Source organism: Rhagoletis pomonella, unplaced genomic scaffold, assembly GCF_013731165.1.
Source record: "Rhagoletis pomonella isolate Grant_MI unplaced genomic scaffold, Rhpom_1.0 Rhpom_scaffold_05241, whole genome shotgun sequence".
Taxonomy (NCBI): Eukaryota; Metazoa; Arthropoda; class Insecta; order Diptera; family Tephritidae; genus Rhagoletis; species Rhagoletis pomonella.
In genome coordinates this window covers 1-12,769 of record NW_023463785.1, presented here as the reverse complement: position 1 = coordinate 12,769, position 12,769 = coordinate 1, and the positions used below count along the sequence as shown (strand labels likewise).

Genomic DNA, 12,769 nt, shown 5'->3' with positions numbered 1-12,769 from the left:
AAAGAAATTTAGACCATGTACATATGTATGTATGTCACCGGGTCAAAGCTAAAAAAAAAATAAAGGCGGTAGCTTGGGCATTACTGTCCTTACCCTTCTTTTCACAATGTGCATATCTCTATACTCACACAACCCAGCAAACACCAAACGAAAATATCCAGAAACCGTTGACAAATTCCCGGCGTTGAAAAAATGAACAACTCAAAAGGTTGGATAACAATTTTAGAACGGGCTCATTCTCAATTTTTGCAGTTTGACAACACATCCGTTTTTTAACAATAAATGTGCCTTTTTGTTGAGAATTCTATACATCTAAAGGGGACATTGATGTATGTATGTAGGCACATTCGTTCTCAACTCAAACTCAGTTATTGTCAAACAGTGATGCCAGATTGTGGGTAATTTCCCTATTTGAGGGATATTTTGCATCAAAAATTATTAAAAGGGAAAAAAGGGACACTTCATATAAATAAGGGATTTTCTTTTGACGCAGTTATTGTTGCATAATTGATCAAAATTCAAGAATATTCGACATTTTTACGTAATTAATCGTTCTGAAGATGTGATGTGGAGTGAAATGGTATATAATTGTTAAAAAGTACAAGGACAATTTCGAAAATTTTCTTACGTTAACCAATTCAAGCGCTGAGTAAGAAAGAATCTTTTCAGTTGTAACTGGTGTTTCATGTAAAAAGCGGAACAAATTATCTGATGAAATGTTAAATAGCACATGAATATGCTTCAATTTTAAAGTCACCAAAAAATTATTTTAGGCCCTTAGTGAGTGAGCAAAAAAATGAAAGGGGAAAAACGAATGAGTGAAAAAATTCTTAACAGCGGTCGGCCCTCGACAGGCAATGGCAAACCTCCGAGTGTATTCCTGCCATGAAAAACAGCTTCTCATAAAAATACACTCGCCATTCGGAATCGGCGTAAAACTGTAGGTCCCTCCCCTTTGTGTGACAACATCAAGGGGACCGCCACAAATTGGAGGAAAAGCACATATGTGTAAGCGCCAAACTATTATTATTATTTTATATGAATTTTACTTCTTTACTACTGAAACATGGGTATGTTTAAATTCGTTGGGAATTTTGTGGGATAAATTTTCAAGATGTGGGTAATTGAGATATTTTTTCCCCATTTCCGTGGGATATTTAACAGAGAATGTCTGGCATCACTGTTGTCAAACCCGAATGTTTGCTGGGCTCAGACTATACATATACATACATATATAGGTGTATGTTTGCATGAATGCTCGTGCATGCGTGAAGTGGAGCTCTGTGTATGCCCTGCCCTTCCCTTTTTGTTTTACCTTCGCTTATGAATGCGCCGCCAATGTTCCAATTACTGTCTCCATCGTGGCATGGCGAGTTTTTTGTTTCTGTGTTTAATCGCAATCACTTTCATTTTTACCGTTTCTGCTGTTGCAAAGCCGAAGAATGGTTGATATGATTAATCACATGAAATAGGTAATCTATGAGTATATGTGAGTGTGCGCAATTTTAGTGGCATCAAGGATGCGACACACACTGTAACTGTGCCCGCTATATTGCTGTGCCCACTTGGGGGTTATATTATTTGAGTTGTCCTATGGAGCGAAAAGCGCGTGTCAAAAATAACGTCATTAAACGGTGTATCGTCGGTTCAGTTTGCAGATAACAGTACAAGGAATTGTGCTAGTTGGGAAATTTAAAATACCCAACAACAGTCTGTCACTTATCATGTTCTTCAAGCAGTAAGCAGTAAAGCGCACATCAGCCAATTTGGTAGTAGACCAGAAGTACAGCAAAAAATTTAGCTCAAACAATTAGAACCATCCCTAGAAAGAATAGATCGTTCATATAAAAATTATTCAATAACTTTCCAGCAACTCTCTAGTAACTTAATAAACGAGAAAAATAGCCAAAAAAGTACATGATTGTAAAACCGGTAACAGTTTGCAAATTTCCTGAACAGCTGATTAATTTGCTGCTCTCTCAATTTCCCTTTGCAAGTTTTTGGATACATGAACACCCCAAAACTGGATAATTTATGACAATTATTACAAATTATTTGCTACATGAACAGGCATAATATCAGATGACTAACATTTCCGCTCAGAAGGGCGGGTTGGTTTGTTTCTCTTTTTCCTCAAGCTTCTAGTTTTTTTTTTTGTATTTTGCGCCACATTACAGCTTATACATACAAAGCATTTTCTAGTCGCGGGCTTGAGAACATTTAACCAGACTCCCACCTTTCAGAAAATCTTTTGCCAATTACAGTATCTGCAAATATCATATTTGTTTATTGTTTGCCATGCGATTATGTAAGAAATGGCGCTTCTCACATTTTGCTAATTGCATCACCGAGTTTCTCATCTAATTTGTGGTGTGCACTCTTCATATTGTCATTTGAACTGAGTGATGAGAAATAGGAATGGTCGGTTTCACACTCTGAAACATTTCTGCCATGAGAACAACTCAGTTTGTAGGCAAGAGAGGCAATGCGGTGAGGTAAAGTTTCTTAAAAAGTTGTTCCAGCTTCCTACCCCGCATTAAAGTGGCAGTTCTGCTGCAGCGCACCAACACATGCGCAACTACGAAAATGACGCTGCGCAACTTTCAAGCGCAATATTTACAAATACACATTTTATTCATCCAGTGTGAAACCGTGGGAATAAAATTGTTCTGCCATTCTAGCGTGAAACAGCACAATCGCAGTATAACCTGCGACGTATGCCATTGCCTGACGATGGATGGCCGCTATTTGAAAAAAACTCATTTTTTTTTTTGAGGTTAGTCGGTCCAGGAATTAAAACCTGAGTCTTGAGCACAACTCACCATTCGGCCACAGTGGTCGCCACACTACAAATTCAAATACTATTTAAGGCCAATACAAAAGTATCTATTTTTTAATTTTCATTTAATTGTATTTTTATGGTTTATTTATTATCTTTTTTAGGGTCTTCTGGACAAACACCTTATTCCAAAAGCCAGTAATCCAGAGAGCAAGGTCTTCTACCTGAAAATGAAGGGAGATTATTACAGGTATTTAGCTGAGGTGGCCACAGGAGACGCCCGTAACAGTAAGTATTTGAAACGTGTTTTGCATTTCTACTGTGGTTATGTGATATTGTAACTCCACTCCCACACAAAAACCTACCATCAGTCCCTTCCTTAAATCCCGTACATTTTACTACTCTGTGTTAACCCTACTCATGCAGTATCATTGCCATAAATTTACATAGAAACCTTAAAATATTTCTAATATTAATTTAATTTTTTTTCTAAAAAAAAAAAAAAAAATAAAAATAAAAATCAATTGATTAATCCTAAATCGCAACGTCGTGTTAACAGCTGTTGTAGACGACTCTCAAACCGCTTACCAGGATGCATTTGAAATTAGCAAGGGAAAAATGCAGCCAACACATCCAATCCGGTTGGGTTTAGCCCTAAACTTTTCAGTCTTCTATTATGAGATTCTGAATTCTCCAGACAAAGCTTGCCAACTGGCCAAACAGGTTAATATGCTATAATAAATTATGAGAAAAAAAAAAATGGATTAATGCAAGCATTTCAAACAAACAAGCAACATGACAGACAAGCTACTTTTCGTAGTCCTTTTGAGTCGTCGATTAGAAATTGCAAATAAAAATTTAACATGGGTTGGAACACGACACATCATCGATCAAAAAAAAAAAAACAAAACAATTCTGTAAAAAAATTTAAGATTATAATTAAGCATGTATGAAATGCAAAAAGGTCGAGCAAAATAGTAGGTGTATTATTTTAAATTGGAAAAAGCTGCAAAAACCTTGAATGCTTGGAAACTGTGACTGTCAAAACTTGTCTAAATATTTTTAGAGTTTTAGAGTTTTCCATGTATTCAAGTTAAGAGAAGCGCCAAAAGTTTGACACACATTTTAATTCGAACTTATCATATAATTTCGAATCGCTACAAGTATATATTTTGTGTTTTTTTTTGTTTGCCGTGAAACAACTCACGGTGGGGTCTGGCCATTATTTATTTAATTTATATTAGCACAAAAATTATTTATGTACATACTATTCCATAGATTTTTTAAAATTTTCTTTAACCACTTTGTTCGTCTGATTTTAATATTAATTCCGATTAATTCTAATTTTTTTTTTGTTTTATTGTTTTTTCTTTTCATTACCTTCTCATGTGCTCATCGATTTTTCTGCTCTCAATTCTGCTCCTTCCGTTCGTGTGCTAAACAACTTCACACCCACAAATGCACGCATAAATAATCAATTCAATTATAAACACGCGTTTTGCTTTAAATAAAAAATATAAAAAAATAAATAAAAAAATCTCCTGTGACCATTTTAACTTCTTGTGGCTTGGTGGCTTCGGCTTGTTAACAGGCGTGGTTGAGGACTCGAAAAAGGCATATCAGGAAGCATTCGATATTGCTAAGGGCAAAATGCAGCCAACACATCCGATACGCTTAGGTCTCGCCCTCAACTTTTCCGTATTCTATTACGAAATTATCAACTCGCCGGCGCGGGCTTGCCATTTGGCTAAACAGGTGGAATTGTAGATTGTGTTTTTTTTGTTACTTGAACGTGAAATATTAACAAATGAATTTGTTTGTTTATGCTGGTCTTGTGATTTTTGATTAATAACAAAAGTTTATTTTGTATGCATTAATTTCTTTCGCTCTAAGAAGGCTTCTTGATGTTCGCTTACGTCTCTACACCAACCAACCAACCAGCTATACATACATACATACATATGTATATTTATCCCCGCTGATGAAAATACTAATTGTGCCATATTTTATGTGATTCAATTTCGTTTTGTGTTTTACCAATTTTTGCTAAATGTTTTTCTGCTAACTTTTTTGTTTGCTGTGTAATTACTGACCACTACTTACATACCTTTCTTAAAGAATGAACACACCCGCATCTGTTGCCTTGAGCATTGAGCAGCGTTGAAACCCCAGGGAGCCTGCACGCAAGAAACCATAAACCATGCTAAAATTAGCAGCGCTGCAAACCCCTCCAAAAATCGATGCGGTTCGGTTCGGTCCAAAGGGTTAAATTTTTTACACTAACTGATACAAATATCACAAAAAATTTGACAATTACTATAGGTATAAAAATAAAAGAGATCAAGTTTAAATATCCACATCATATGTACATTAGGGTACTCCAAAAATGCATGTGAAAAATTAAAGTCGGAACTTTTATGCTCTCACCCCATAGAAGTGTTTTATACCGAAAAAATATACCAATAAAAAAATATTTAGAGGTCGCTCAAAGCGCTCATAGTTTGCCATGTACTTTATATGGGGAAAAACAATTTTTCGTAGAAACGGTATATAATTCTTGAAACTCAATATTTTTTTAGTAGAAATCTTTGTTGCTCTTCAGGAGATTCCCAGTAATAATACCCAATTATTTATTTAACCCGCATCCATCGGAAATTTTTTGTAACACAAAGTACGTTGTGCATCAATTTGATACATATGGAAAAAAAACCCTTGTATCCAATGAAATGTTGGATTTTTTCATTTTTTAGTGAAATAAAAACAAGTAATTTGTAAGAAAAAAAAAACCGACTTCAATTCTCATATACAAATTTAAGATTATCGTTAACTTCTTCATGATCCAATAATCGGTTTTAAAACAAATTTGTACGGGACCACCTGTGAGGTAACACCGTTCCTTTAAAAATCGGTTAACGTGGTCCAAAGTTATGCGGTAACATACATAAAAACATAAAAAAATATTCCGACGAATTGATAACCTTTTTGTGAAGTCGGTTAAAAAAATTGAATAAACCTTTTTAAAATTTTGAGAAGTCTTAAGTCTAGTAAAGTAGACTAGAACTGCATACTTAGCATTTTGAATTTTTTTGGCATGTTTTTTTTTTTTTTTTGCTGACGGTGTTACTATAGGTATGTAACATTTCGAGCACGCTTTAATCACCTCACGGTGTTGCCATCAAACAAAAAATGGTCAGCAGTTTAGGCAAAGTTGGGTATAAAAAAACTTGAAAAATGCTTTAGTGGATTTTAATTTTTAACCGAATCGAACAATTTTTTGAGTGGTTTTCGGTTCGGGTTTGGCATTTCAAAATGAAAACGATTCGGTTCGAAGCCTGAAAAAAACGGCGGTTCGATTATAACCCGGTTTGCAGCCCTGTAAAGGAGCTGTGTTGTGCAAAAGCAAAAATTAGGCCAAAAAAAGGCTATTACAAAATCCGTTCTTCAGGTCGCAAAGTAATATTTTTACAATTTTCACCTTTTTTTAGTTCATAACTCCTTGTTCATTTGTAATTTAGTTCGTCTCTTTAACACGTTTTTGTTTTTCGTACCACTGTTACTTCGCTGCCTTATTAAAAAAAAAAAAACAAAGGTCGGTAGTGGCTGCAGTGCATTTTCGTGTTCTTTTAGTCCTTTTTTATATAAACTAAGTCAAAAACGTTATTCATACACACACACACACATAAGTTTAAGCCCAGAGGTTGTACCCGATAAGAAATTCAAGCCATGAATGTGTGCATTTGCACGTATGCAACTCCACAAGGGCTGACAATACCGAAAGAGAGATTTATATATTTTTTTATTTTGACTTGATTGATGATGTAACGTGTTTTTACTAGACTTAAGCTTAGTTCCTTTGCATTAAACAGATCGAAAAGTTAAAAAAAAAAAAAGTTTCAAAAATACAATTCATACTAGATACTAATGGATATAAAGTTAAAGAAAATATGTATATTTACACATATAATTGGTTGCTTTGGATTGAAATGCTTTATTTTTTTTTCGGTTGAAAATGTGATTTTCATATTTTATATAAATTTGCTTGCTTTGAACGAATGCCTATGTTGTTGTATGTATGCCTATCTAATATATTGTTTTTTTTTTTGTTTTGTTTGTTTGATAATCTTTCTTAGGCGTTCGATGATGCGATAGCTGAACTGGATACACTCAACGAGGACTCATACAAAGACTCGACGCTGATTATGCAATTGTTGAGAGACAACTTGACCCTCTGGACGTCGGATACGCAAGGGGACGGCGATGAACCACAAGAGGGTGGCGACAACTAACCAAACTAAATTGTTTCCTTTTGACTATGCAAATAATAAGTAAACAAATAAAAACAAAATAAATAAAAACAACATCAAGAGAGAACAGAAATACAACAACAAAATTAAAAACAAAAACACTTGAAATAAAACACAGAGGCAGAAGCGAAATAATTGCAACCTAAATTTAAACACAAATTCATTTTAAATGAAAGAGCAATGAACATGCAACCAACCACAAATTCAACAGCAGCAAGTACAGAACAACAACAGTAACAGCAATAGCAGCAGAACAGCAGAATAGGCAGCAATAGCAGAACAACAACATTTGAATGCAAAATTAAGAATGAGCAAAAATCTAACCCATCAACATCCAGTTAAATGAATCAATAGCAATATTTAAACTCAAGAATGAATAAACAAAAGAAACGCAAAAAATTTCAATCGTGGTTTCCAACAGGCAACAGAATGAATTGAGGCAAACAATGTAGCAGCAAATACATATAACCATTCTAGCCATTCGTTAGTCTTGTACGAATTTCTAATTCGGTTGCATTGCTGCGCATTGCATAGCCAGTCAGTCATACATGCTTACATACATACATAGTTTAAATGTGTATTCGTTGAATGTACAGCAGCACAAGGAGAACAGCGTGACATGGGGAATTGTGAGAAAATAATCACGAGGCAATGAGTTTGCCCCCCGTTCCTCCGAACCAGCATACCAGCAGGGGTTTGGTTATTGGCTTAAGCTGTCCAAACGTCGCGCCACTTTGTTGTCTCCCCATTGACCGCGCGCGCTGTTCTTATGAGTAACGCAGGCGTTTGTTGAGGTTTCGCAACACTTTGTTTGTACAAGAAAAATGTAGAGCGAGCAAAGAATGGCTATAATGGTTCGGAAGCTTTGAAATTTTAAAATTTTCTTTTTGTTGTATGCATGCAAGGATTCAAAATATGTTTTGCCATTTGCCATTTGCCATTTGCCATTCATCAGCACATCTGACCAACAACAATCAAACGAAAGCAATTAGAAAATAAACTGTGAATACTGAAAGAAGCGTCTCAACAACAAACCAGCAACCAGTCGAGAAAACAACCAAAAAGCAAGATGAGCAAAATTTCACAAGAATTAAGATTGATATGCATACATATATTTAAATGAAACTTTATCAACAAATCTACAAAAACGTAAAATTTGTTAGGCAGAGCATTATATATTATTTATTATTTTTTAATAAATAATTTGATTTTGTTTTTTTTTTTATATATATTAACCAAAACTCATTCTCGTTTCGTTTTCCAAATTTTGTACGTACCTTCACATAAATAAAAAAAAAAATGGGAAAACCTGCACTTGAGTTAGAACCAATGCTCCTATGTTTTCAGTTACGAAAATATTAGTGGCTGGCAAAGCTTTCTGTTAGGATAAACCAAATTCTATTTGAGTGCACGTTTTTTCCCCAATTTTTGAATCATTGCAAAAAACTAAACGCCTGAAACGAAAGAGAATAAACATAAATCAAAATAGTAGAGAAGCTTTAAACACATCTGGTGTGTGTTTAATGGGTCTGTTGGTGTGTAGCCGAAGATGGTCGAGTGATGCGCTACGGCGTTCTGCAGCAGAGCGCTTTCAAAACTCAATTTGTGGCATACAAATTTGCTTTTATTCCTTACCAAAATTGTTTTGTCAATAAAGTATGAACGATGATTTCTATAATTTTTAAATAAAAACGTTATTACGTTATATTTGCCATTGTTTTTTATTAGTTTTATTACTAACTTTTCTAACCGTTGAATATGTATGTATACAGAAAAAAATCTATCCTGATTCAAGCAATATTGCAATAGTACAGTTTGTTGTAAGTGTACTCTGGTAAAGGCTAGCACCTGTAGAGGGGATCTGAAAATCGCAAAATTGTTGTCTCCAAAATTATTTAAATGTGAAAAGTGTTAGTGCCTAAAAATAAGCAGTATGAAAAACTAAGAGGTGCAATTGGAAAACGGTCAACTTTGGTAGTACGAGAGGCATGTCAATTGATTTTGCATGCTTTTTTATGCGCCCCTTATTTCTAATTAGAGAATTTTGGAGGTAAAAATTTTGCCTGACCATTTCCGAATTCTGCTGCTGATGACGAATCGCAAATGAAAAATCGTTTACACAACTGTTGTGGACGAAATGCTGAAATGCTCTTTCTGAAAAAATAATTCCAAAATTGCATAAAAACTGTTTTTGAAAATCTTATCCGCAGTAGAGCGTATCTAAAACTCGCTACGCTTAACTTTGGGCACAAAGATTGCCAAATAAGGAAGTAGTGCGTTATTAAGTATGCAATGTCTGCAATGATATGATTACTGGCATAGCTTTAGGCGCTAATTTATGTAGTTATGTGGCGGTGTTTTGAGCTGAACTTTTAATAAAGGAATTGGTAATTTAGAATTCTCATGGCTGTATTGCTAACTTTGCCTCTAACCTGTTGGTTGTTGAGTGAGCGCTCAAGAAGCCACCTAAGAAATTGCTGCATGCAATGTACAATAAATATAGAAACAGTAGTACTTATGTATGTATATACTAATAGTACTCGTACGGCGGTCCAATGTTCGCTCCCTTCGCTCTCACTCAGTATTCGATTTCCCCGATTTCCCTCAACCATGGAGATTTTTGTCTGTATGTGAGTTTAAATGTTAATACGTTTTTTTTTTTTAATATTCGAATGTATATTGTGTTAATGTATGTAGTTTTTTTTAAATAACTTTCATTGAAATTATACAAAATAAATAATGCCATACTTCGCAGCAATAAGCATTTTATGTATGTATGTAATTGGTGATGTAAAAATGAAATTAATGAACACTGAAAATCGATGCCAATTTTTGTGTGTGTACCGAGTACCTATATAATTAAATAAACAGGTGAAATGATCAAATCAATTACAAGTCAAAAAACGATCGGCTAAGAAAATACCCACTCATTCATCATTACTTACTACTCTCGTACTCGTATTCGTATTCGTAATCGTATTAGTATTTGTCATCAGCTTTGTGCATTTACATAAAAACAAAAAAACATTAACGTAATTTACATACATATGAAGTTTAAAAAAATACAACTATTTACTATAAATGTGAAAAATCATTAAATAATAAAAATATGCCGAATTGATAAACAACTGAAAATAAAATCTATGTCATAATTTGATGTTTTTCAGTTCGTCAGGCAGGATTTTATAAATACTGTCCATGAGAAAAAAAAAACTCTGGCGAAATTCCCAAGAAGTTGAAGTGATTGAAGATTATTCTTCTCGGTAGTTGATCGCTGAATTCATTATTCAATTTTGAAGCGAATCGATTGGAATAGGTGTCGGCTGTTTTCATTTCTAGCTCAAACGTATACATAGAGTTGCGTTAAAAGAGAAAAAAGATTTCCAAGTAATAGGTGGGTAGCAAGAACGGCTTGCAAGAAAAAAGGGAGGAGACCTCTTGAAGAATATAGAATTGGCAATGTGTTTGCTTCGAAATAAATATATAGTTAAAGCGATTATAGTAAAGATTTCAAATGAAATAATCCCACATTGAGTGGAGAAATCATAATACGCTTGAGTCGTGTCATTGAGTGGACCACCTTATATCTTGCCACATTGTAATGATGCCCAGAAAGTTGGACCACTTTAACCCAAATGGAAAACGAGTCGGAACACAAAATTTTAGCAATGGCATTTTCGGGTGCATGAAATCTGAAAACTTTTTGTCTTTACAATAATCAGTGTGATATGTAAGTAGTTAATGAATTATTATATACGTTTTATGTATGTATCTTTTGATGTATTGATGTTTTTGAAGGATAATCAATTTCTGCATACAATTTACCGAAAGGTTAAATATTTAGTTCAACTTTATTACTTTCTTGTGCAAGAGACAAAAAAAAAACCAGCACTACACACCCTGTGTATTGTGTAGGATTTCCGTACATGTGTTTTAAATGTAAAGTAAAAATATATATACATACATAAATGGCTAAAACGTAGGTAGCTCAATCAGTTAGTGGTTTCATTCAGAATTTCAAGTGTAAAAAAAATGAGCTGAACGCGTGCGAATATGGTTACAGTAAACTATAAAATTTTATAAACTTGTCGCTCACAGAATGTAATTGAATCAGATAGATTTTTGTTTTGTGTTTGAAGATAGTTTTAGAGAAGCTCTGCTCGTTGATCATGTACATACATACATATGTATGGAGTCGAAACGCGTTCTGGTTATGCTTCTTTAATTAGTAACGAAGCCGTTTCACCAACTATGGAGGATATCGCAAGTCGTCACGTTGTTTAAAAAGCTTTTAATATACTTTTAAAGAACTAATAGTTATGAATGTACATATGTATGTATGTATGTGCTCGTACATATGTGCATGGTATGTACCGTCAAATGCATGTGTGTGTATGAATATGTACCTTAAATTTCTTTCTTTACATACATACATACATACTGTATTCATTGGTAAGTAACAATTTGGTATATATAAAAAATATAAAAGCATATACATACATATTTACTTGGTGTGTAAACATACATACATTACATATTATTATGCTCTCAATGTTGTATGTACCCGTTCAAATTTCAAAGGCTTTAGCTGGATTTTTTTTTTTTTGTATTTTCTAAATGTTTTCGTGTGTGTGTTTAGGCATCCATCCATCTTCCACAGTAGCTCTTCACGCTGTGTGTTTGAAAAATAAAGCTGATTTTTGAATTCATTCAAGCCACTCTTCAACCCCTTTGCAAAGTTTGCGTTTCTCAATTTGTTCGCTATGCTTCTGAAGTGCGTTTTTCAACATCAAAGAAAAGAAAAAATATACACATATTTCACTTCAATAGTTCCTTATCAACATGAAATTGGAAATAGCATTTGGTCATCACACCCCATCATACATACATACATTGACCGTCTACAAGAACAAAAATATCCCAAAACCAATTTTTAATTCGAACCAGTAATTAAATTCACAATAAATTACATATTATTATACTAATACCTACGTACATACATATAAACTAAATCTACTAATAAAAAAAGGAAAAGGAAAAACAAAAGATATGAATACACATACATACATGTATTGCTTCCCAATCTTCAGCGTATGCGGTTTATACATAACGATATATAATAAATAATTTTTGCATAAAAACTCTCACATACATACCTAACAAAAGTGAAAAAAACAAAAAAAAAAACAAAACCAAAAGCAAAAGCAAAGATGTATGTACTAAAACCTAAGATCCCTTTTTTATTCCAAACGAATCCCGAAAGTAAGGTAAACTAAGGAGAGAGCGAGTAATGTTTGTATGTATTACCAAGCATTCAAGCACTGTGCAATGTTGTATTGTGGCGCGAATGCTTGTGGATAAAACTAAAAAGCAAACTTAACGTGAAATCAAAATTAAAATGCGCTAAGTATTCAAAAAATTTAAATGAAAGCATAACCTCTTTCATACGGAAGTATGTAGTAAATGCAAAAATGAGATTATAATAATGCATATGCGAAAAAATATTGTCCAGCAAACATGAAATATGAAAATTGATTATGTGTAAAAAGACAACAACAACAACCATAAGACCAGAGGTAAAGTACATTTATGGAAAGCGCTTACATTTATAGTTCACATACTCAAATAAATACATACAGACAGACAGAGATGTGAACTATAGATGCATAACTTTTCCAACATAACG

At 33.8% G+C, this 12,769-nt stretch overlaps 1 protein-coding gene across 1 annotated transcript; it reads left to right on the top strand.

Annotated features, from left to right (window-relative positions):
* Positions 1 to 2,943: 2,943 nt before the first annotated feature.
* Positions 2,944 to 8,802, top strand: LOC118755069 (14-3-3 protein zeta; the record flags this gene model as incomplete). The annotated part of the gene is given in 3 exon segments (XM_036489922.1): positions 2,944 to 3,067; positions 3,339 to 3,502; positions 6,910 to 8,802. Coding segments are annotated over 3 exon segments (444 nt in total), but the record flags the coding sequence as incomplete, so codon positions are not given.
* Positions 8,803 to 12,769: the final 3,967 nt, after the last annotated feature.